This window comes from Onychomys torridus, chromosome 7, assembly GCF_903995425.1.
Source record: "Onychomys torridus chromosome 7, mOncTor1.1, whole genome shotgun sequence".
NCBI lineage: Eukaryota > Metazoa > Chordata > Mammalia > Rodentia > Cricetidae > Onychomys > Onychomys torridus.
In genome coordinates this window covers 15,327,924-15,353,776 of record NC_050449.1, presented here as the reverse complement: position 1 = coordinate 15,353,776, position 25,853 = coordinate 15,327,924, and the positions used below count along the sequence as shown (strand labels likewise).

At 39.2% G+C, this 25,853-nt stretch overlaps 1 protein-coding gene across 5 annotated transcripts; it reads left to right on the top strand.

The window, feature by feature from the left end:
• Positions 1 to 586: 586 nt before the first annotated feature.
• Positions 587 to 25,629, top strand: LOC118587083 (zinc finger protein 26). 5 transcript variants are annotated; one of them, XM_036192710.1, is made up of 11 exons: positions 587 to 756; positions 1,065 to 1,142; positions 13,143 to 13,293; positions 13,686 to 13,777; positions 14,336 to 14,459; positions 16,256 to 16,336; positions 17,069 to 17,154; positions 17,886 to 18,012; positions 19,511 to 19,594; positions 20,107 to 20,189; positions 21,003 to 25,629. In XM_036192710.1, exons 3-11 carry the CDS (start codon positions 13,215 to 13,217, stop codon positions 23,262 to 23,264), a joined length of 3,018 nt encoding a protein of 1,005 aa, XP_036048603.1. In that variant the 5' UTR covers positions 587 to 756; positions 1,065 to 1,142; positions 13,143 to 13,214; the 3' UTR covers positions 23,265 to 25,629. The 5 variants fall into 5 exon arrangements, with proteins under 5 accessions (XP_036048603.1, XP_036048605.1, XP_036048602.1 ...); XM_036192712.1 differs by lacking the exon at positions 587 to 756 and adding an exon at positions 765 to 829 and having other exon boundaries at positions 14,354 to 14,459; XM_036192709.1 differs by lacking the exon at positions 587 to 756 and adding an exon at positions 765 to 829.
• Positions 25,630 to 25,853: the final 224 nt, after the last annotated feature.

The following is a 25,853-nucleotide window of genomic DNA, read 5'->3' as shown; positions in this document are numbered from 1 at the left end:
ATAGACATTTTGGCCCTACGTAAGTACAACTTCTTTGTAGCCATATTATTTTCATTTTTATTTCAGACAGGTTCTCATTATGTAGCCCCACTAGCCTGGACTTGCTATGTAGATCAGGCTGACCTCGAACTCAGGGAGTGCTGTGACTGCAGCATGTGTCATGTCTGGCTCTGATACTTTGTTTTTAAATTTGTTTTTAACATATTAGTTTGAGATGTCTTTACGAAAACACAACTTTTCTTTGTAAGCAATTTTTGTCTGTTTATCACCTGTGTTCACATTTTAAAATTTTCATCAGGAAGTCTCAGGGGGAGGAGTTTCTTTCCTTTTTCATGTCCTCTTCATTTTCCCTGTCCCTCTAGCCCATCTCACTCACCATCAACGGTTAGAATTTAGCACGATGTCCAGACAATACAAATAAAAGCCTGCTGTGGTAGAGTGCAGGCGATAGGCCGGTTCAGTCTGGCAGTTTGTCAACAAGGGAAGAGCAGGAACCAAGAGGAGGCCGGAGGGAAGGTGTGAGCCTCCCGAGATCCCGTACTTCTCGGTCTGTTTAACCTCGCTGTGGGATTGGTCATCGGGAAAGGCCGTCCGCGCCCAGAAATCTTGCTCTAACTTCAGTCTCGTCCTTTGACCGGTGTTTAACCTCCGCTTCGGAATCGGTCTGCACCCAGGTCCAGGGAACCGAAATTTCTATTCCGGAAGGGTTCCGACTCGGCAGGCGGAAGTGAGCCGCAGCTCGCTCCGTCTCTTCCGGTGTGGCTGCGCGCGGCCCCGTTCTCTTTTCTCCCTGGTGGCGGGCTGGCTTGGACGGGCGCTGTGAGGCCGGGTGAGGGGATGGGCGGCGGCGGCGGTGGGCAGTGCGGCCCGGGGTGGCTTTCGTGGGGACCCGCTCGTCCCCAGCCGCGCGTTTCGCCCCGTCGCCTCAGAGGCTCGGACCCAACGGTCCTCCGGTCCCGGCCGGGGGCCATTTCGCTTAAATGTGCCTCGTTCCCCGTGTCTCCGAATATAGCCCTTGCTGCCTCGAACGCCCGTAAGGTAATCTTACTGCTTTGCTTTTCCAGAAGGAAAAGGATTTCCGCAGTTGGAGTCCGGCTTGGCGACCCATCGCCCCACGGACCTGGCCATCCTGGCGCCTACTGGTGAGCAGTGGGTAGAATCTGATGGACAGGAAGTCTCAGGATGAGGGGCTGCTTTTTCATGTCCTCTTACCCCTGCCTTTCTAGCCCATCTCACTATTAACGATTAGATTTTAGCATCCTTCCTTTTGGGAAACAGATACATTCCATTAGTTCGTGGTTTTTTGTTTTTTAACCCATCATGCATCATTTTGGCATGTTACCTGTTACATTTAGTCAAAGGAAAATGTAAATGCTCAGGGTGTGCATATTCGTGTGTTATGCAGACCGCAAATCATCCCTTACCCCTTCTCTTCATCCCAACAATAAAGTGTTCACAAGTGAAAAACAGGGAAATTGGCACTGAAGTGATGGCTTATAAAAAACTGGAATTAGGGCCTGGAGAGATGGCTTAGTGGTTAAGAGTTCATGTGGCACTTCCAGAGGACCTGAATTTGGTTCCCAGCACTCTTGTTAGTGGCTCATAACACTAACTTCAGCTATGAGGGGATGGGGAGACCAGGCGCTTACACTCATGTGGTACACATAAACACATACACATAGTTGAATAAATAAGTGGAGCACTATTAAGGAATGGATGGAGCTTTTCTAAAATAGTATGTTTGAACTTAATTTCTCTGTGGAGGGGCATGTTTCAGGAAAACTTTAAATCATTACGTTGTGTTAAATTGTAGGAAAACAGCCAGAGCCAGGCAGAGAAACAGTCTCGAAAACCAAACCAAACCAAAACAAATACTGAACAAGATACCTCCTGATCCTGGTATGATCCTAAGCAATGGAAAGGACAGTACGGGAAATTGGGTCCTAAGCCATTTGGTCACTATCATTGTGCCAGCCAGGTTTGGAGTGGATCATTCACAAGATGAGTCCAGAAACTTACTGGCAATCTGGTGGCTGTCAGCCTCATTTAGTGAACATCTGGTTCGGAAAAATAACAGTGAAGACATATATATGTTTATGCAGACTACAAATCTGTTGAAAGCTACACTTGAAGTAAAATCTCAGAGTAGGAAATGATTTTCACAGCTTTCAAGAAATTCGACAACTTCAATTTGGTGGAATTAAATGGCTGGATTCATGTTCTTTTAACCGACAGTTATAATAAGCCGACTTGAACGTTCATGATACAGATTGTTGTTCTACCCAATCACTGAATTAGAAGGGACACCCACATGAGACAAATTAAAAAATATATTATCAGTGGAAGAGAGCTCCATTGGGAAATTCCCTAGATACATAGCCATTAGTTTCATGACATATCCTTCAACATGCTTACTTTAAAAATGGGACAAATGTAATTGAACAAACATTTTTATACTATCTTACATCAAGTATCTCTAGTGAAAAAGGCATGTTATTTTGCACTTTTCTGTACATTTAAAAGAATTTTAATTTTGATAAGTAACTTCTGGGTTAAAAAATACCAGTGTAAAGCCAGGCAGTGGTGGTGGTGCGTGCCTTTAATCCCAGCACTCAGGAGGCAGAGGCAGACAGATCTTTGTGAGTTCAAGGCCAGCCTGGGGCTACAGAGTGAGTTCCAGGAAAGGTGCAAACCTACACAGAGAAGCCCTGTCTGGAAAAACAAAAAAAAAAAAAAAAAAAAAAAGGAAAAGTCAGTGTGAAAAAGCAGATTTCCATGTTGCTCCAAAACTCACCTTTGGTCAGTTGGCTCATATATCCTTAAGCTTATTATTGTTAATATAATGAGACAGGGTCTTTCTGTATAACACTGCTTGGTTGGCCTAAGACTCACTATTATACCAAACTGGCCTTGGAATCACAGTGATCCATCTTGCTTCCTGGTCCTCCACACCTAGGCCTATTTATTATTTGAGTGTGTGTGTGTGTGTGTGTGTGTGTGTGTGTGTGTGTGTATGTATGTATGTGAGAGAGAAAGAGATGTAGATATGTATCACCATGGTTTGTGTCTAATAGTTTCTCAAAACTTAGAGCTGTTTTTCCTTTAAGTAACATTTATTTTTTTTACATAAAAATCCTGTTTCTTTTGATGTGTGTGCGCATGTTTATTTTGTTTTATTTATTTACTTATTTAATTTTCGGTTTTTCGAGACGAGGTTTCTCTGTTAATAGCCCCTGCTGTCCTGGAACTAGCTTTGTAGTCCAGGCTGGCCTTGAACTCAGAGATCTGCTTTCCTCTGCCTCCCAAGTGCTGGGATTAAAGGTGTGCACCACCATTGCCTGGCCTGTATTTCTTTTTAAAATTCTTAGCACATTAGTTTAAGGTGTGTGTGTGTGTGTGTGTGTGTGTGTGTTTGAGACAGGGTCTTATCTGTGTATCCCTGGCTGCCCTGCAATTCTCTGTGTAGACCAGGCTGGCCTCAAACTCAGAGATTTGCCTGTCTCTGCCTCCCAATGCTAGGATTAAAGGCATGTACCACTATGCTTAGCCAAAGATGAAATCTTGGGGGTGGGGAAGATGGTGACAAAGGGCTGGTGCTTTTAGGTAGTTGTTCCTTTCTGGGATAACATACTTCAAAACTAAATCAACTTATCGATTATTACGGTTTTTAAAATACTTCACATTTTCTTTTGGTGTAAAAATCTTTAGAATGACTCAGTCAATAGGTGGCTAAAGTATCTTTTTTGTTATTTTTTTTAGAAGCATGAATATTTATTTGTGACACAGGAGTTTGTGTACAGTGTTGAAAATCTACTGCTTGTTAAACTCACATTTGCACTTCTCTTTTTTAAAGAAATATAATCATTATTTTATACAGATATAGATATGTAAATGCAACATCAAGTTCAGTAGTTCAGTGATCCTTCAGCATTTTCCACTTAAATGCCTTTTTTTTTTTTTTTTTTTGACATAAATACAGGTTATAATTCCAAAGTCCAGAGTTATTTGAAATTGGAATATATTTTCTCTGTAGAAAATAGTAAAAATGATAACATTTTCCAGTAAGCCCTTTTAAGCTAAATAATAGTTGAATTATACATATAAATATTGATTAGATTCTGGGATACAGAAGGAACCTATCTTCATCTGTGCATAGAGCTATGTTTAACTTAAGTTGTATAAGTGAGATTCCTATTCACCCTCCCCTTCACTGTTTATGGAAGACATTTTTCTATAGTCTAATCCATAATCTAAAAAGATTTTAGCTTCCCCTCCTGAAAGTACAGCCAGCATATCCTTTCATCAGTTTCATATGGTACAAATTCTTTTCCTAATAGTGCAATGTTTCACTAAATCATGCCCAGTGATTGGGCAAACCTAAAACTTATTTGAAGTCACAGTCATCCTAGGGTCCTCCCTGCTAGGTTGCCTCCTTGGATCTGTGGGTTGCAGTCTGGTTGTCCTTTGCTTTATATCTAGTATTCACTTATGAGTGAGTTTATACCATGTTTGTCTTGAGTTTGGGTTACCCAACTCAGGATGATATTTTCTAGTTCCATTCATTTGCCTGCATATTTCATGCTGTCATTGTTTTTCTCTGCTGAGTAGTACTCCATTGTGTATATGTACCACATTTTCTTTATCCATTCTTCTGTTGATGGGCATCTAGGTTGTTTCCAGGTTCTGACTATTATGAATAATGCTGCTATGAACATAGTTGAGCATGTATCTTTGTGGTATGATTGAGCATTCCTTGGTTATATGCCCAAGAGTGGTATGGCTGGGTCTCGAGGTAGATTGATTCTCAATTTTTTGAGAAACCACCATATTGATTTCCACAGTGGTTGTATAAGCTTGCACTCCCACCAACAGTGGAGGAGTGTTCCCCTTGCTAAGCACACTCTCCAACATAAACTGTCATCAGTGTTTTTGATCATAGCCATTCTGATAGGTATAAAGTGGTATCTCAGAGTCGTTTTGATTTGCATTTCTCTGATGACTAAGGATGTTGAGCATTTCCTTAAATGTCTTTCAGCCATTTGAGATTGTTGAGAATTCTCTGTTTAGCTCTGTAGCCCATTTTTTAATTGAATTAAGTATTTTGATGTCTAGTTTCTTGAGTTCTTTATATATTTTGGAGATCAGCCCTCTGTCAGATGTGGGGTAGGGGAATATCTTTTTCCATTCTTGTAGGCTGTCTTTTTGTCTTATTGACCATGTCCTTTGCCCTACAAAAGCTTCTCAGTTTCAAGAGGTCCCATTTATTAATTGTTGTGCTCAGTGTCTGTGCTGCTGGTGTTATATTTAGCAAGTGGTCTCCTGTGCCAATGCATTCAAGACTATTTCCTACTTTCTCTTCTATCAAGTTCAGTGTAACTGGATTTATGTTGAGGTCTTTAATCCACTTGGACTTGAGTTTTGTGCATGGTGACAGATATGGATCTATTTGCAATCTTCTATATGTTGACATCCAGTTATGCCAGCACCATTTGTTGAAGATACTTTCTTTTTTCCGTTGTATAGTTTTGGCTTCTTTGTCAAAAATCAGGTGTTCATATGTGTGTGGATTAATGTCAAGGTCTTCAATTCGATTCCATTGGTTCACATGTTGGTTTTTATGCCAATACCAACCTGTTTTTATTACTATAGCTCTATAGTAGAGCTTGAGGTCAGGGATGGTGATGCCTCCAGAGGTTGTTTTATTGTACAGGATTGTTTTGGCTATCCTGGGTTTTTTGTTTTTTTCCATATAAAGTTGAGTATTGTTCTTTCAAGGTCTGTGAAGAATTGTGTTGGGATTTTGATGGGGATTGCATTGAATCTGTAGATTGCTTTTATCAGATCGCCATTTTTACTATGTTAATCCTACCTATCTATGAGCATGGGAGATCTTGTCATTTTCTGATAATCTTCTTCAATTTCTTTCTTCAGAGACTTAAAGTTCCTATCATACAGGTCCTTCACTTGTTAGTGTTATCCCAAGGTATTTTATATTATTTGTGGCTATTGTAAAGGGTAATGTTTCTCTGATTTATTTCTCAGCCCTTTTATCATTTGTGTATAGAAAAGCTACTAATTTTTTTGAGTTAATCTTGTATCCTGCCACCTTACTGAAGGTGTTTATCAGCTGTAAGAGTTCCCTGGTAGAATTTCTGGGGTCACTTGTGTATACTATCATACTGTCTGCAAATAGTGAAAGCTTGACTTCTTCCTTTACATTCCAACTTCTATCCCTTTGGTCTCCTTATTGTCTTATTGCTCTAGCTAGAACTTTAAGTACTATATTGAATAAGTATGGGGAGAGTGGACAACCTTGTCTTGTTACTGATTTTAGTGGAATTGCTTTGAGTTTCTCTCCGTTTAATTTGATGGTGACTGTTGGCTTGCTGTAAATTGCCTTTATTATGTTGAGGTATGTCCCTTGTATTCCTGATCTCTCTAGAGCCTTTATCATGAAGGGGTGTTGGATTTTGTCAAAGGCTTTTTCAGCATCTAATGAGGTGATCATGTGGTTTTTTTTCCTTTCAGTTTGTTTATATGATGCATTACATTGACAGCTTTTTGTATGTTGAACCACCCTTGCATTCCTGGGATGAAACCTACTTGGTCATGGTGGATAATTTTTTTGATGTGTTCTTGGATTCGGTTTACCAATATTTTATTGAGTATTTTGCATCAATGTTCATGAGGGAGATTGGTCTGTAATTCTCTTTCTTTGTTGCATCTTTTTGTATCTCATGACAGCAAACATCTGCTGATCTTCTTAAAGTCATATTTTTAATCAGAAGATCTAACTAGGGATGCTGGTCCCTGATGGTGACTGTCAGGTTGGCATCAAAACCTGGTCAAAGGACAGTAGCCTTAAGCCAGAAGGCTTGGGCTGAATATTTTTCCTTCTTTCTTTCCTCTCTCCCTCCCCCCCCCCCCCCCCTTCAAGATGGCTTTCTTTATGGAACTTTCCTACTTGGTTTTGCTTCTGGCAGCATTTTCTATCTGGCCCTTTTAAATGGATGTCTGAGGCCTAGTCCTTTGGATCCTGAGCTAATGTATTCTGTTGGCTCAGGTATGTATCAGCCAAAGCCCTCTGTTTAAAGTGAATACTAGAATTGGCAAAATTACTAGAAGAATCTTTGCATATATCAACCACTGTTGCTTGCAGACTCCATGAATTTTTTTTCTGCGTCTAAACAATTTTTAAACTGTTTATTTTTTTAAGAATGTATCCCCCCAAAATTTACAGAACCCCTTTCAGTACAACCTAATAAAAGTGGTTTCTAGAAAAGTGGTTTCATGAAGTCTATCTTTAGTTCAGTTTGAAAGCATTCCTAAGGTAAATGAATTTTGAGAATGTTCAAGGACAAGCATTTTTGGTTTAATCTATGACATTCTGAGATAAAGGTGCATCTACAAGATGTGTTATTTAGGCATTTTTTAAAAAGGGGCAATGAGTTATTAAACACACTAAACTAAACCTCATTTATATTTTCTTGATGAAGGAATAAAAATGATTACATTTTATTTTATTTTTTAAAGATTTATTATTTTATATATATGGTACTCTATCTACATGTTTGCCTGCATGCCAGAAGAGGGCATCAGATCCCATTACAGATGGTTGTGAGCCACCATGTGGTTGCTGGGAATTGAACTCAGGACCTTGGAAGAGCAGCCAGTGTTCTTAACCGCTGAGCCATCTCTCCAGCCCAATGATTACATTTTAAATTATAGCCTTTTCAGTGTTGTCCCCCCTTTTTAGACATCTTCTTTTTATGATTATTTTCATCTGTTATTCTTATTTTCAGGACAAGAATCCAAAATCCACCCCAATCCAAAATATCTTGGAGAATCCACTGTTACTCAAAAAACATCCATTTTAAAAAGAGTTAAATCCAAGTTGCACATGCAGTATGCTGTAGTAAATTAAGATTACCTATGTATAAATTTTCATCAACCCTGTTAGTATACCATGTAGATTTAAGTTAACTTTTTGTTACAACAGATTTTACAGATTTTTAAAATTTTTTTATTTTTTATTTTTTTGGTTTTTCAAGACAGGGTTTCTCTGTGTAGTTTTGTGCCTTTCCTGGAACTTGCTTTGGAGACCACGCTGGTCTCGAACTCACAGAAATCTGCCTGCCTCTGCCTTCCAAGTGCTGGGATTAAAGGCGTTCGCTGGCGCTGCTGCCACCACCCAGCTTTTTTTTTTGACAGACTTTTTTTTTTAAAAAAAGATTTATTTATTTAATATATGAGTGCTCTATCTTCATGTATGCCTTTATGCCAGAAGAGGGCATCAGATCCGATAGAGATGGTTGTGAGCCACCATGTGGTTGCTGGGAATTGAACTCCACCCCAATTTATTTGTATTAGGAGTTTGCTGGTTTGGATCTGATGAGTTTCTTCCAGGCTCTCCTTTATGCTCATCTGAGGCAGTGTCTCCTTTCTTGTGCTCTTGTGGATGACCTTGTCTTCTTTGGTATAGGATTCCTTATTTTCTGCAGTGTAGGATTGGTTATGATGAGTTGTCTTAATTTGTGTTTGTCTCAAAATGTGGATTGGGGGTGAAAGGCTGTGAGGAGTTTCTTGGCAGATACAAAATACAGTCAGGACAAGATGGTGCCACCTTAGCCATTTCATAGTTAAGGATACTAATGATCTTTATTCATAGTGTTCTGTGTCTGGCTTTGGTAGCATAGTGATGAATTTAGAACTTTTTCTTACTTTTCTAATTTTTGGAAGGGCACAAGGTTCTTGAATTATTTAGGTACTTTGTAGAATGCAGTTGTGATGGTACTTTTCCATATGTTTCCTAGGTGGGAGAATTTTTATGTGATTGAGTCAATAGTGTTAGTGAAAGGGACCTTTAAGTTTGCACAATATACTCCAAGACCAAGTTCTCAGCACAAAGGTGGTTTTTTTTTTTTTGTTTTTTTTTTTTTTTTTTTTTTTTTTTGCTCCAGAGGACAAGTGTCAGGGAATAAGAGACAAAGACATGAGATAGAGGAAGAGGGGTAAGGGATATTTGCCCCAGAGGGACAAAGGACTGCCTCTGGATAGAGAAGACAGATGAGGCCCATGGGCAGATGGCAGTTTATAAAGGGAAAGGGGGGAACTTGTGTTAGGATGTGTTTAATTTTGACTGGGCATGTTAATTAGGTGAGCCAAAAGGGGACTTAAATACTTCGGTAGCTGGACCTTGGTGGTCAACCTCCTGGAGGAAGTGACCAAATATAAGGGACCTGATAGCTAACTTTAGGAATGTAATCTAATGTTTTTAGCAAGGAGGAGGGAATGTGGAAAGGGCAAGGCCTGCCAGAGCCATGTTTGCCATGCTCTGGCCTGCTAGAGCACCTTCAAGTTAGATTATTTGTGAGTTTTTGGTTTTTGTTGTTTTGGTTTTTCGAGACCAGGTTTTCTCTGGGTACCCTTGACTATCTAGGAACTTCCTCTGTAGACCAGACTAGCCTTGATCTCACAGAGTTTCACCTGCCTCTGTCTCCTGAGTGCTGAGACCAAAGGCATGCATCACCACTGCCCAGCAGTGTTTTTTTTTTTTAAAGATTATTTTTCTTGATCATAAGGGCAATTCTAGAACAGGATACAAAAATATGCAATCTCAGTGGTTTCAGAAAGCAAATTTTCTGTCCATTTGTCCTTTATTTTTTTCTTTTTTAAAAAAAAATTATTTATTTTTAACTTTTACGAGAATTGGTGTTTTGCCTGCAGGTATGTCCTTGTGAGGGTGTCAGTTTAGCTGTGAGCTGTCATGTGGTGTTGGGAATTAAACCCAGGTCCTGGAAGAGCAGCCAGTGCTCTTAACTGCTGAGCCATCTCTCCAGCCCCCATTTGTACTTTGACTAGGAAGTTGCTGTGTTAGTAGTTTCACTAACCAGGTAGAGAAATATCAAGTATAATTAGGAATATAATCAACACTTATATAATTACAAAATAAAATTGTAAATCTGCTAAAGAAAAATCCTATGTGAAATGAAACAACTGCTTGACAAGAAAGGGAAATAAAAAGGAAAGATTAATAGACAGGTCTTCCCATAGAATGAGGGTTTTCATACATTTAGCATGAAATTGATAATCTTCCATTTAACCAGGAAAAGTTTTAGAGAGCTTTTCAGTTATAGGGAGAGGTACTGAAAGAATGTTGAACGAAGTAAGCAGAGGACAACAGTTACATGTTGGATCCCCTGGAGCTGGGTTTGGAGGTGTGAGCTGTCTGGTGTGGGTGCTGGGAACTTAACTCAGGGCTGCTGCAGCAGCAGAGCTGGCTCTTAACATCTGAGCTGCCTCTCCAGCCCTTCTTTATTTTTTTTGGAAATGCTTATTGCCATAAAATTTCCACTTAACATCTGTGTCTGCCTGCCTGCCTTCCCCCCGCCTGCCTGCCTTCCTTCCTTCCTTCCTTCCTTCCTTCCTTCCTTCCTTCCTTTCTTTTTTTGAGACAAGGTTTCTTTGTGTATCTCTGGCTGTCCTTGATCTCGCTCTGTAGACCAGGCTGGCCTTGAACTCACAGAGATCCACCTGCCTCTGCCTCCCAAGTGCTAGGATTAAAGATGTGTGCCACCACTGCCTGGCCTGTATTTCTTTTTAAAATCCTTAGCACATTGCTCAAGGTGTATTGTTAATCCCTCTATATTTGTCAACTTTGTAATTTTGCTTTCACTATAGTTTTCTAGTTTGAACCAGTGTAGTGTGCAAAGATAACTTGGACAGTTTAATCTCCTTACATTTGTTAAGACTTAGAGAATATGCTCTATCCATTTGGGAAAAATGTATTTTGCTATTGTTGGATGGCCTATCTTTAGGTTCTTTTGGTATAAAATGTCTTCTTCATCCAGTGTTTCCATGGCTTTGTGTTTTGTTTAGTCAGGATGAACTATCTGTTGTTACACACTCCCTTTTTGACATTCACTGTTATATAGCAGGCAGGAAGTATGTTGAGACTTACTTGCTTCAGATACTTAGACACTCAAGTTGTTGTGTCTGTAGATCTATCTACCTGACGAATGGATCCCTGAATCTATATAATGGTATTTTGTATGTTCCTTTTTTTCTATCTTAGCACTGGCTGGAATGAAACACCTAGTCTTCCTACTGTCAGACTTAAGTGAGGCTAAACTGTGGTTGCTATTTGCTGTAGTGTTTCTGTAAGACAAGGAGATTCTGGTCACAATGCCTTATAGTCAAGTAGAATTTAGAAAATATATTTTTTATGTGTATGAATGTGTCCTGATTTTTGTTGTTGTTGTTAGCTTGATACAAGCTAGGCTCATCTGAGAAGAAGGGACCTCAGTTGAGGAACTAATTCCATAAGATTGGCCTATAGACAAACCTGTGAGGGCATTTTCTTGATTGATGATTGATGTGTAACGGTCCAGCCCACTGTGGACAGCCCACAGTCTGTCTCTGGGCAGGTGGTCTTGGGGTATATAAAAAAGTGGGCTGGGCAAGCAAGAAGAGGAAGCCAGATGTTAATAATAAACAGCATTCTTCATGGCCTCTGCTTCAGTTCCTGTTTCTAGGTTCCTGCCTTAACTTTCCTCAGTGATAGACTATTAACTGGAAGTGTAATATGAATAACAATTTCCTCAGCAGGTTGCTTTCAATCATGATGTTTTATCACTACAGTAGAATTGCTAGCTAAGATGGTGCTTTGTCTGCGTGTATGTCTGTGTGTCACGTATTTACTGATGCCCAAGGGTGCCTGCAAAAGGGTTAGATCCACTGGGACTAGAGTTACAGATGGTTGTGAAGGTGATCTTAACTTCTGAGCCACTGCTCCAGCACAGGATGTTAGATTTTAAGTAACTTATGTGCTTACTTTCCTGAGTCCTTTATATGGCACTTATTGTGGTGTATAATAATCACGCAAAACAACATTTTAGGGATAGTTATTCAGATTAATGTCAGTGTTCTCCCTTCCTCACTACTCTGTACTTGAACAGTCATTAATTTTGAGAGTATAGATTGCTTTGTTATATAATGATTATGATACCTACTGTCAAGGATGATCCCTGCTTAGACTACTAGCAATAGTGGAGAGGGTGCCTGAGCTGTCCTACCCTGGTAATCAGATTGGTGACTACCCTAACTGTCATCATAGAGCCTTCATCCAGTAATTGATGGAAGCAGATGCAGAGATCCACAGCCAGGCACTGGGCTGAGCTCCAGGAGTCCAGAAGAAGAGAGGGAAAAGGGATTCTCTGAGCAAGGGGCATCAAGATCATGATGGGGAAATCTAGAGACAAGTGAACCAAGCTCTTAGGAACTCACGAACTTTAGACAGATAGCTGTGGGTTTGGACTAGGCTCCCTGCATAAGGGAGACAGTTGTGTAGCTTGGTCTGTTTAAGGGGCCCCTGGCAGTGGGATCAGGATCTATCCCTGGTACATGAGCTGGCTTTTTGGAGCCCACTACCTATGGGGGACACTTTGCACAGCCTTGATGCATGGGGGAGGGGCTTGGACCTGACTCAACTGAATGTACCAGGTTTTGCTAACTTCCCATGGGAAGCCTTACCTTTTCAGAGGAGGGGATAGGGGTGGGTGTGGAGGAAGCCTGGGAGAGAGTGGGAGGGGGATGAGGGGGATCTGTGGTTGCTTTATAAAATGAATAAAAAATTTCTTAATAAAGAAAAAATGATGTGGACTCATTAACAGCACCTGCACTGACTAGAGCTGTGGATTGTAGTCTGGTTATCTTTTGCTTTACATCTAATATCCACTTAAGAGTGAGTACATACTGTGTTTGTCTTTCAAAGTCTGGGTTACCTCACTCAGGATGAGACTTTCTAGTTCTATCCATCCATTTGCCTGCAAATTTCATGATGTCATTGTTTTTTTACTGCTGAATTGTGTAAATGTATCACATTTTCTTTATCCATTCTTTGGTTCAGGGGTATCTTGGTTGTTTCCAGGTGCTGGCTATTATGAATAATGCTACTATGAACATGGCTGAGCAAGTGTTCTTGTGGTATGATTGAGCATTTTTTGGGTATATGCCCAAGAGTGGTATCATTGATGAACCCATATTATAAGGTATACATTTCTAGTGGTTTCATTATCTCACCTGCAGAGAGCTAATCTATGATGTTTGATGACTGCTAAGTGATGCTTTTTGATTGTCGATAGGAATCTAAGTCGTGCAGATTAAAGAGAAATGAATATCTTCATTTTCCGCTTTGACGCATAAGTTTCCCTGACATGTCCTTGGAGTCACAGAAGAATTTGTTTACACATTTTAACATTAGCCAAAGGATGGACATTACCAGTTTGTCCTGTGGTAAGTCCTGTTGCTGCCGTGTTTGAATCTGTTTAAGGTCCCTCCTACACAGTGTAGAGCCAGAGGTCTGCCAGTCTGTTCTGGAGGGCTGAGGTAGGCCAAAGAAAACAGCCCTCTAATATGTGCTATTCAGGCAAATTCAGTGTTACATTTCTCAGGACTTCCATTTTCTTGGCTTTAAAGCAAAACTAATGTGCTTTTCTTGGTGGGCTAGACAGTTCAGCATTGTGTCTTCTTGCTGTAAGAATTGCTGTGGCATTGTAGGTTACCAGAGTTATATTTGCAAGTTATCTCAGTGAAATGAGTTCTGTATTAATTGCAAACAGGTGAACTCCCGTCTCACGGTGAATGGGGGCTTTTTGGCAGCTCTGGATTGTTGTATCTCTTTCCAGGAAGTCTGCTTTCTGGGGACCAAGTCTGCAGTCAAGGGGAGGAAACAGAGGGAGAAACCGTATTGGTTGATTGCCTGAGAAGCTCTAGTAAGGTATGAAGGAGTTCCCCAAACTGACACCATTTAGAGAGAGGTACACTTCTTTCCATGCAGACTAACTTGTCTCCAGGGATAAGGGAATAAAGCCCCTGACAAGGACTAATTATCACGGGAGAGGAGCTTTTTTACACTGCTGTAAGGTGTTGTTATAGTCTTGACCCTGTGGTGCCAACTGCCAGTTTGTTTTGTACAGTGTTCTGAAAAATAATAAGAAAGCGCAAGTATCATTTCTCAAAGACTTTGTTTTTCATATTTACCCCATTTATACAGTATGTCCAGGAATATTATTAAAAAAGAGGGAAAATGAGAAAGGTCAGTGTGTGGTGAGGTGCAAATGTTTGAAAAATGTGTCATTAAAGTTCCATGATTAGAGTAGATGGACAGTGTGAGTGTGAATACAGAGAAGCCTAGTCTAGGGCCCTCGAACCCCAGGGTAGGCAATGGGAGAACTTTCAGCTCTCTCTATAGGCATTGAGTTCCCTATCCTTAGTCTCCTGAGATGATTGGTGGGGATATTAACTTGGTTGAAGCAAGCATGCATGCCTGGTTTAGGATTTGGTGACCTTTCAGGATGGTGCTGTGGATTTCAGTCAAGAGGAGTGTACTACAAAGGATCCAACTCAGAACACACCCAGTGATGTGACAGTGGAGGACTATAAAAACCTGGCCTCTGTAGGTAAGTTGGTAGCTATTCTCATATGACAGATGCTTCATGTGGAGCAGGCACATATTATGTACTTAGTATGTTTATTTTAGGATCTTTGCCATATCCAATGAGATAACAATGACAGCAGTTTCTCTTCAGATATATTTAAACATACAATATTAGTTTAATGGGGATTTATAGTAAACTCCAGTGTCTCATAAATGCTATGTGTGTGCTTCATTACTGAGCTGTATGCCTAGCACACTGTAGATTTTTTTTTTTTTTTTTTTTTTTTTTTAAGATTTAAGGTGGTGATGATCGTGCACCTTTAATCCCAGCACTCAGGAGGCAGAGGCAGAGGCAGAGGCAGGTGGATCTTTTTGAGTTTGAGGCTAGCCTGGTCTACAGAGTGAGTTCCAGGACAACCCAGGGCTGCTCAGAGAAACTGTCTAGAAAAACGAAAACAAGATTTATTATTATTATTATTATTATTATTATTATTATTATTATTTATTGTTTTGTGTGTGTGAGTGCAGGTGCACATATGCCAGCAACCCCCATGTGAAAATCAGGATAATACACAGGGAGTCAGTTCTCTACTCCCATCTGTGGGAGGAAGGTTCATTCTCATTCTGCCATTGTACTTGTGGCCAGTTCTTCTTTTTCTGCTTCCTATCTCATTCTAGGAGTGCCGGGGCTGGGATTACAGATGTCTGCCTTTTCATCTGACTTTTTAATATTTGGTGTCCTAGTTTGCTTCCTGTTTCTGTGATAAAACAGAGTAAATAAGCAGCTTGGAGAGGAAAAGGTTTATTTGGCTTAAGGTTATAGTCCATCATCAAGAGAAGCCAAAGCAGGAACCTGTAGGCAGACCCTGAAACAAAAACCATGGAGGAACACTGCCTTACTCCCTTTGACTTGCTCATCTACTTTTCTTACACAGACCTGGCCCTTTTGTATCAGTTAGCAATCAAAGGTTCTGAAAACATGTCCATAGGCTAATCTGATGGAGTCAATTCTTTAGTTGAGGTTTCTTTCATCTTCCCAAGTGTGATGTTGTCAGTGAAGATGTGGGTTCTGCATATTGAACTAAGATTGTCAGTGTTACATGGGAAACTTCTTTACTGGATGAACTATCTTGATAGCCCACTGTGGTGGTTTCTAAAATGTGTATCATCTAGTTCTGTTGAAATGTATGTTCTTGTTGCCATCTTTGATCTATTGAATAGCACTTTCTAGTTAGTGTTCTATTTGTCTTATGACTTTATCTGAATTAGATTAACTATAATATTTATAAGTTAATGGTCTACTTCATTGCCTAGCAAATATTGCTGTGATTAATTTTTGTCTATTTGATTAAATTGCTAGAGCTCCAGAAATGCAAATATGAAATTGATTTGTATTTCAGTGGTCAGAAATCCTTGGGATCATGGGATAAGGCTTTGTCTTTTTAGTCCATTTGAAATAATTACTGCTTTTATTAGAATTGTAGACCAAAAGCTGGGTTTAATTGTGCATGCCTGTAATCCCAGGCATGCAAGTTTGAGGGGCTAACCTGGGCTACCTGAGACCCAAATTTATTATAGACTTGAATCATAGAAAAGTTTGTCATCAGCTGGGTGGTGTGGCGCATACCTTTAATCCCAGCATTCAGAGGCAGAGCCAGGTGGATTTCTGTGAGTTCAAGGCCAGCCTGGTCAACAGAGCGAGATCCAGGAAAGGTGCAAAGCTACACAGAGAAACCCTGTCTCGAAAAACAAACAAACAAACAAACAAAAAAAGAAAAGTTTGTCATCTCCTATTAATGCAACTTTTTCTATGTACAGGATGTCAGACACTTACCAAACCCAGTGCTTTGACTTGTTTGAAAGAAGAATTGGTGAGCACACAGAGAGAAGTTCTTCAAGGTGAATGTTTGTGAAGAACAACAGTGACCAGTGGCATATGTCATCATCAATTTTCCTGTTGTTACTTTTTTTGTCTCCCCCAAAATTCTGTGATCTAATGAGATAATATTTCAAGTTCATTATCTTTTTTTGTTTGGTTGGTTTTTTGAGTTACTGTGTGTCCCTGACTGGCTTGGAACTTGCTTTGTATGCTAGGCCAACCTTGAACTTGAGGCAAGAGATTAGATTCACTTGCCTCTGACTGCCTCCTGGAGTGCCAAGCTCATTGTTTTATGAACTTTTCTTTTTTCATCTCTTTCTCTCTCTTTCTCTCTCTCTCTCTCTCTCTCTCTCTCTCTCTCTCTCCCTCTGTGTGTGTGTGTGTGTGTGTGTGTATGTATATGTGTGTGTGTTGGTAAAACTGAATTGTTTGCCTCAAATCCATGCATGCATGCATGCTTGCTTTCTCTCTCTCTTTTTTGTTTCGTTATGGTGTAGTTTTAAATAGTTGATTCTCCAGCCTTAGATTTGTGTGTGCTGGGATTGTAGGTGTGCATCATCATACTGTGCTGTACTTTCATCAAGTTTTTGTTTTATTACCATGTATTAGTTTTAACAGAATTATATTTAGCAATTTTTCTCTAAATCTTCAGTTTGCTTACCTGGTTTATTTAGAAAACCATGGAGATACTTTTAACTTGCTATACTGTTCTGCTATTTAGATATAATCTTATATTGTGGGTTTAATTCCAGAATTGGAAAAACAACTACAAACCAAAGATTTAGCACTAGAGCAGGATTTTTTGATAAGACGTACCTTCATGGAGACTCAGCAGGTGGTAAGTTCAACAAAAAGTTTATTTCCTATTTTATGTACTTAGCCAGGATTGACAATTTTCTTTGTAAGAAGTCAGAACATGAAGAAAAATGGTTTTCTTGGTAGAAGGAATGATCTCTTATCATGTACTCTGAAGAAGAGTATTAGAGTATCTAAAATGAATGTGAAATTGGCCAAGAAGACATTTTCTCATAGGTAGACTTGCCCTCACAGCAAAACAAATCAGCAAACCAAAAACCCATGCCATGACTGATTGCCTGGTTGAATTTTCCCCAAAGGCACATATTTAGGTGAGGGATTACCCTGAAAATATTTCAGTATTTAGTAATCATGTGTCTTGACTTCTGTTAGTGTTTAAGTATTTATTATTTTATGTGTTCTGACAAATGATAAAGATGAAAATCTCCATTTTTAAAGAAGTAACTCATTTATAATCACATAACAAGTTTGAAATGGTTGGGAGCGTGTCACCGCATAGGGAGTAGGATGAATAGAGTCCCCTGTGTAGTTGTGGCCGTGTAAGTTTATTTGTAAGAGGTTCCAAAATCCATGAGTATAAAAGGTGTAGAAAGTGAGTGTAGATAGAGAGATGTTCTAGAAATACTGAGACTTGAGATAGATTATGGGGACCTTAGACTCCTTTATAGGCATGGATTTTATTTACTTCATCATTCTCCAGTGAGCATAGATGGTGTTTACTTTGCTCAAGCTGGTGTTTATGTGATGGTTCAGGATGCAGTGACCTTTGAAGATGTGACTGTGGACTTTACCCAGGAAGAGTGGACTTCACTGGATCCTATTCAGAGAAATCTCTACAGAGATGTGATGCTGGAGAACTACCAGAACCTGGCCACAGTAGGTAAGACTGCCATCATTTGTTCTAGATTCATAAGATAACAAATAGTGTTCTAGAATGTGATACCAGCTCAGAAAACAGTGGGAAATAGCAGATTAAATCCTTTACTTAATATAATTATCCCACCATGGTAGTTCTTAACTAAATCATGGTTAATAGCATCACTATTACTATACTAATAGTGTTATTTTGAGATTCTTTCTCCTTTTGATTTTTGTTCTATGGCAGGGTCTTACTCTATATCTCTGGCTGACTTCAAGCTCTCAGCATTCTACCTCAGTCTTCTGAGAGCTGAGATTACAGATGTACTCTATCACACCTGGCTGTTGTTTTTATTTTAACAATTTTGGTGAATCTATTTCTCAAGGACTAGTGCTATCATTTTTTCCATATAAGAATGAAGACCCATGGCTGGGTATGTTTCTTTGTGGTAGAGTGCTTGTTTAGACATATGTGGCCTTGGGTCTGATCTGTATCCCTGGGGAGTAGGGGTGGTAGTAACTTTATAAAACTTTCATTACTTATACTAGATCTTATTGAAAGAAATAGTTTAGTGCGTTTTGTTTTTAAAGCATAGAGTTTTCATTAATAATGAAGGCATAGGACCATTATATGCCATTAATAGTATTTATTTGCTTATGGGCAGTAGTGGGGATTAAATTTAGGACCTTATACAGTCTAGGCAAGTGCTCTACTATAGTACAAATCCTAATTGTTTTAATAAAAACCCGGAATCAGATAAATGCTGAAAGATCAGAGAGACAGAGGAGGAAGCCACAGCCATTTCTTACCTCTACTGAATTCTCAGCCTGAAAGGGAGCTGAGCTCCTGTCTCCTCCCACCTTATATTCATCTCTTCGCCCAGCCATATCACTTCTTGTCTCCACCTTTCTAGTGCTGGGATTAAAGGTGTGAGATTCCAAGGGCTAGGATCAAAGGTGTATGCCACCACTGCCTAGCTGTTTCTCTTTTAGACTGGATCAATCTTGTGTAGCTCAGGGTGGCCTTGAACTCATGATATTCGTTTGCCTCTGCCTCCGCCTCCCAAGTGCTAGGATTAAAGGTATGTGCCACCACTGCCTGGCCTCTATGACTAACTAGTGACTTAGCTCCACACTCTGATCTTCAGGCAAGCTTATTTGTTAGGTCACAAACAAAATATCACCACACTCTATTTCAGCCATTTTTTGTTTCCTTGAGACAGGTCTCACTATTTAGCCTTGTAGCCATGATTGGCCTGAAAGTCTTGATCCTTTTACCTCAGCCTTGTGAGTGCTGAGATTACATGTATCCATCAACAGACTTGGTCCTCATTAGTGTTTTTTAAATGTGCATTTAGTTATGAATGTGGGTTTGGTGGGTCACAGAAAATTTCTAGTTACCAATAGCATAAATATTTGTATTCTGAGCTGTTAATAATTTTAAATATTTCTTGAAAAATGTGTTTTTCTATCATTGGGGAGTTTATGAGACTTTTGCATTGATGTATTTGTCTGTTTAGGAGGTCAGTTGTTTAAACCCAGCCTGATCTCTTGGTTGGAGAGGAAAGTAGAGTTGACAGTAATGGAGCAAGGAATTCTCCAAGGTTAGTATTTGTTGAAAACATTTCTTGTCACTGTCAAGTTCCTTATGTTTGGAAGTATGTCAAGGGATCTGTTAGAAGACCACCTTGAATCCGAGGTCCTTGGAACACAATTTAATTTTAATAGAAAAAGCTAATGTATAGCATCTGTGATATACCTTTTTTTCCTTTTCTCTATTTTATTTACCTTCCCATTTAATTTTAATAGAAAAATTTAATAATTATTACAGCTCTGACACTATATCCTATGCTTGCCATATTTTAGATATAGATGCTTTAATCTCTCTTTGACTTATTGTTTAATGTGTTTCAATATGAAAAAAATATAAATCAAGTTCTTGCCTGGAACTCAACTTTATAGACCAGGCTGACCTTCTCAGAGATCTGCTTGCCTTGCCTCCTTAGAGGTGTGTACCACCACACCTGGCCACATGAGATGGGTTTGTGCCTGTTTTTAAAAATTTAACTTTCCATTTGTTGTGCAAATCCTTATATGTTTTCTGGTTTCACTTTAGAATGGGAAATGCACCTGAAGACAAAAGGGACAGCTCTTCAGCAGGATTTATTTTGGTCAGATATGTCAAATGGAATGCAACTGGTAAGGCTCACAAATGAAATTTGCTTTTCTTTTAAGTTTATGGGTGCTTGGCCTGCACATAAGTCTGTGTATCATGTGCATTTCTAGTGCTTTTGGAGAATAGACTAGGGCATCTGATTCCCTGGAACTGGAGTTATAGACAATTGTGAGCTGCCATGTGGATGCTGGGAAACTAACCTGGGTCCTTTGGAAGAGCAGCAAGTGCTTTTTAACCTCTGAGCCAGCTCTCCAGCCCCAGAATGTATATATATTTTAAATTTTGAGAATATCTCATATAATGTATTTCGATAATAATCAACTCCCACTTCTCCTCCTAAGTCCTCCAAGATTCACCTTCACTTCTCCACCCCAACTCTACATCCTTTATTTTTTTTAGAGTAAATAGTCTATCAGTTTGAATTTGTGCTAACCAAACCTCCTTGGTGTATATAGGGCCATTCCTGGAGCATGGTTGACCTACCAGGAGCCCTAACTCCTTGGGGGAACAAGAGTATTTCTTATTGTCCAATTTAGAGATTAGGAATTCATTAATAAAAATAGATGTAAATGAAAGATATTTGATAGAAACAGCTATCACAGGCAAGAGAACTCTTCTTTTCCCCCCTCTTCTGTTTACTCCTTTTATCAGAGTGGGGCTCACTAGCACTTAAAGTAGCCTTCACTTAAGACTTTTGCTTCAGCCTCCAGAGTGTTGGGATTGCAGTAGTAAACCAACATACTCAGCATAAATCAGTGCATCAGAATTCCCCCAAGTATACACTCCTATACAAGCCTGAAAAATCCTTTAATCATCTTTTTACCCTTTATCAATAGGGAAGAGAACACAATAGAGAGGTGCTTGGTGACTCTATACAAGTTGGAACAGTTTTCAGTGAAGATTCATGCCCTGGGACTCACATAACTACTTCAAATACAGAGAATTTGTATGGAGAAGACTTTCTGCCACCACTTAAAGAAAATTCTACCGAAGAGAACATTCTTCAGCTGAACCAGCGTGTAAAACCCTTTACCTTGACTCCAGATGTTTCCCAGAAAATGTGCACTGTGGAAAAATCCTTTGAATGCTGCAAATGTGGGAAAACTTTCGTTAATCAGTTAGAACTGCAGGCACATAGTTCTTCTCATAGTGAAAAGAATCTTCACAAATCAGAGCAGTTTGAGCAAGCTTTCACTCATCCTATAAGCCATGACGATCATGTTGTAATTCCCACTGGAAAAAAATACTATGAATGTAAGAAGTGTGAAAAAATCTTTACACATTCTGTCTACCTTAATATCCATATGCAAAGCCACACCTCGGAGAAACCCTACGACTGTAAGGAGTGTGGGAAAGCCTTCACTGAGCGCTCGAGCTTAATTGTACATCTACGACAACACACTCGAGAGAAGTCTTATGAGTGCAAGGAATGTGGGAAAACCTTTATTCAACCTTCCCGCCTTACAGAACATATGAGAAGTCATACAGGAGAGAAACCCTATCAGTGTGACCAGTGTGGGAATGCCTTTGCGTCGTCGTCTTACCTCACTACACATTTGAGAACTCATACTGGAGAGAAGCCCTTTGAGTGTAACATATGTGGGAAGGCGTTTACACGTTCTTCTTACCTGTTAGGTCACATACGAACTCACACAGGAGAAAAACCCTATGAATGTAAAGTATGTGGGAAAGCGTTCAGTGGCCGTTCTTGGCTTACAATACACTTACGAAAACATACTGGAGAGAGGCCCTATCCATGTACAGAATGTGAGAAAGCCTTCACCAGCTTTGCTCAACTAACTGAACATATAAAAACTCACACTGGTGAGAAGCCCTTTCGGTGTAAGGTATGTGCAAGGACCTTCAGAAATTCCTCATGCCTTAAGACCCACTTTCGAATTCATACTGGAATAAAACCATACAAATGTAATTACTGTGGGAAAGATTTCACAGCACGCTCAGGCCTTACTAAGCATGTACTAATTCACAATGGTGAGAAACCCTATGAGTGTAAGGAATGTGGGAAAGCCTTCAGTACATCCTCTGGCCTTGTTGAACATATAAGAATTCATACAGGAGAGAAGCCCTTTGAATGTTACCAGTGTGGGAAAGCCTTGGCTCATTCCTCATCTCTTGTTGGACATTTAAGAACTCACACAGGAGAGAAACCTTTTGAGTGTAATCAGTGTGACAAAACATTTACACGATCTTCTTATCTTCGTATTCATATGCGAACTCACACGGGAGAGAAACCATATGAATGTAAAGAATGTGGGAAAACTTTCCCTGAGCGCTCATGCCTTACTAAACACATAAGAACACATACTGGTGAAAGGCCCTATGAATGTAAGGAATGTGGGAAAGGCTTTATTAGTTTTGCTCAACTTACTGTACACATGAAAACTCACAGTTCTGAGAGACCTTTTCAGTGTAAGGTGTGCACAAAATCCTTTAGAAACTCCTCATCCCTTGAGACCCACTTTCGAATTCACACTGGAGTAAAACCCTATAAATGCACTTACTGTGGGAAAGACTTCACTGCTCGTTCAGGCCTTACTATACATTTACGTAATCACACTGGCGAAAAGTCCTATGCATGCCAAGAATGTGGAAAAGCCTTTAGCACTTCCTCAGGCCTTATTGCACATATAAGAAGTCACAAAGGAGAGAAACCCTTTGAATGTGACCACTGTGGGAAAGCCTTTGCTTCTTCCTCTTATCTTAATGTGCATTTGAAAATTCACACTGGAGAAAAGCCCTTTCAGTGTACTGTATGTGGAAAAACATTTACATGTTCTTCTTATCTTCCCGTTCATATGCGAACTCACACTGGAGAGAAGCCTTTTCAGTGTATAATATGTGGAAAGTCATTTTTATGGTCCTCGTACCTTCGAGTTCACATGCGAATTCACACTGGAGAGAAACCCTATGTATGCCAGTACTGTGGAAAAGCCTTTACAGAGCACTCAGGCCTTAATAAACATTTACGGAAACACGCAGGAGAGAAACCATATGAATATAAGGAATGCAAGGAAGCCTTCACTACTTCTGCTGATGCTAATAAACATGAAAATCCCCATTGGGGGGAAAACCTTTGAATGTAAGGAATTCAGAAAATTGTTCTGGAGGCCCTTGATCCATCCTTTGCAATCAGAATTCGGTCTATACAAATTCTATTAATATAATAAGCAATGTATGAAAGCATTCAGTTTTTGCTATGTGCTGTAAAAACTCATTCTGAGGATGCTCTGAGTTTAAGGATAATGGGAGAGATCAAAATCTCATGATATGTGAACTCAGTCAAGGTTTGTAGTATAGGAAATGAAAACCTTTAGTGTCTCCATGTGTTTGATGCAAGACATATAGAAATGTCATAGATTTTTAAGTTTCTTTGTTCACTTGTGATCTCACAGTTGAGAAAAAAATCTTTCTGAAGTTTGGGTAATAACTTTTTACATTTGTCTTTATGTGGTGTTTACAGACTGAACACAAACTACATATGTGTAATAGGGGATTTGCTTCATTTGGATGGCAACACATAGATTTCCTGGGTGCTTCTAGATGAACTTTGAATATTCCTATATTTGTGTATTTTTATGACTTCAATTATAAATTTCTAAATTCCATTATAGGTTTTCCTTTTTAAAATATTCCTATTTGGTATGATTGAAAACTATTGTTTATACCTAGTGTCTTCTAGTATATGTGTTGGCATTGTGAACTAATGAACACAAACTCTCATCTACTCACTACTTGTTATTTTATTTGTTGTGCCCTGCACTCCCTCTGCACTGTCTGCTTCCCTCCCTTTTTTCTGTTTTTTCCCAGTCAGTCTTACTTTGTGACCTAGACTAGTATGAATATCATGTAGCTTAGACTGGTCTTGAGTTCATGGCATTCCTGGCTGAGTCTCTTGAGTGCTGAGATTTACAGGTACAAGCCACCATACCTGGCTCTGTCTACTGTCTTAAGTATATACTTTACCAACACTGAAATCACTGTGTTTTTACATAGTGTTCAAGTACTTACTTAAGTGGGTTTGCATCTGACCAATACAACCCCTCTATTTGAGTTCCCAGTCTCTGGTAGCCATTATCTCCTTCTCTGATTAGAGTTCAGCTTTTCTTTAGACTCTACTTGTTAAGTCATGTAGTATCTGTATTATCTGTATTAACTGTTTTTTATTTTTTTGTGACAGGATCTTACTTTGTAGCTCAAACTGACCCCAAACTTACCTTTCTGCCTCAGACTTTAGTGCTGGAGTTTCAGGCATGTGCCATCATGCCTAGCTCTTTATATGGCTTCTGTTAGTTTATACGATGTCCTCAAGGTAGAGTTGTGTTATGGTCAGTTATTTCATTTTAAAACATTTAATTATCCTTTGGTATGTTTATGGATACTTAATTTCCATACCTTGGCTATTGGGAGTATTGCTGCATGAATGTGAGTGTAGCTGTCTCTTTAAATTATTGATCTTATGTCCTCAGACACAATCTCCAAAATGGGTTTGTTATAGTAATGATAAATGTACTTTTAATTCAGTATGTCTGTACTATTCTGTAATGACTATCAATTTATTGTTTATCTTTTTACTTTTTCTATGTGCCCTTTTAAAATATGAGATGGTACCTTCATAGTTTTGATTCTTTCTAATCTATAAGTCATTTGTATGTCTTTGCTAAAAATATTAATTTCAGTTATTAATTTTAAGATCAGTGTTATTTTGCTGTGAAGTTACCTGAGTTACTATATTTTAGACACAGACCCCACTGTAATATATATGGTTTGCAGATATTTTTCCATCTGTGTACATGCCTTTTCAGATTTATTTTCTGCTCTGCTTTGCAAAATCTTCAGTTTGATGTTGCCCTAGTTCTTCATGTCAGTTCCAAAATTCTTTGCTGGTGTGTCAGGAAGCATTTTTAGAGTTTTATTATGTCACAGTTTTAGATTTTATTTTCAGAGTTTTGTTTATTGGAGGCGATCTTACTATGTAATCTGAAATAGCATGGAACTTACTGTGTAGACCAGGCTAGACTTAAACTTGCAGCAGTATTTCTTCCCCAGGCTTCCTGAGTGCTGTGGTTTGGGGTATGAACCAGCCTACCCAACTTAACTGTATTTCTTCTACTATTATTTAATTTTATTTCCTTTTTCCTTGACCTCTGAGTTTATATCACTACACATACCATAGTTAGTGGTGCACTTATTTTGCTTGCCTATCCATTTTTTTTTCAGTTTCTTTTATTTGTTATGTTTTTTAATGTTATGATAATTTTGTTGAAAATTTGGTTATCAACATTTGTGTTTTGGTGCTTGGAATTGAACTAGTGGCCTCATGAATGCTAGGCATGTGCTCTACCCTTAAGCTACAGTTCTAAACTCATTGTTGAAATTATTTTGACTGTATAAGAGTTTTGGTTTTGTTTTGACTTTTTTTTGGTTTTATGGTTTGTTTTTTGTTGAGACAGGGTTTCTCTGTGTAGCCCTGGCTGTCCTTGAACTCGCTTTGTATTCCAGACTGTCCTTGAACTCAGAGATCCGCCTGCTTCTGTCTCCTAAGTACTGGGATTAAAGGCGAGCGCCACCACCGCCACCATCAGGCTTATATAAGGTTTTTGTTATTTTGATTTTGAGATAGTCTCTCTCTGTAGCTCCGGTTGGCCTGCTAAAGTAGACCAGGTTAG

Bases quoted from the DNA above. Each gene is read 5' to 3' on its own strand.
- LOC118587083 (XM_036192710.1), top strand. From the start codon at position 13,215: ATGTCCTTGGAGTCACAGAAGAATTTGTTTACACATTTTAACATTAGC. The intron at 13,294-13,685 runs GTAAGTCCTGTT...ATCTCTTTCCAG, and splicing joins CATTACCAGTTTGTCCTGTG to GAAGTCTGCTTTCTGGGGAC. The intron at 20,190-21,002 runs GTAAGGCTCACA...CTTTATCAATAG, and splicing joins TGTCAAATGGAATGCAACTG to GGAAGAGAACACAATAGAGA.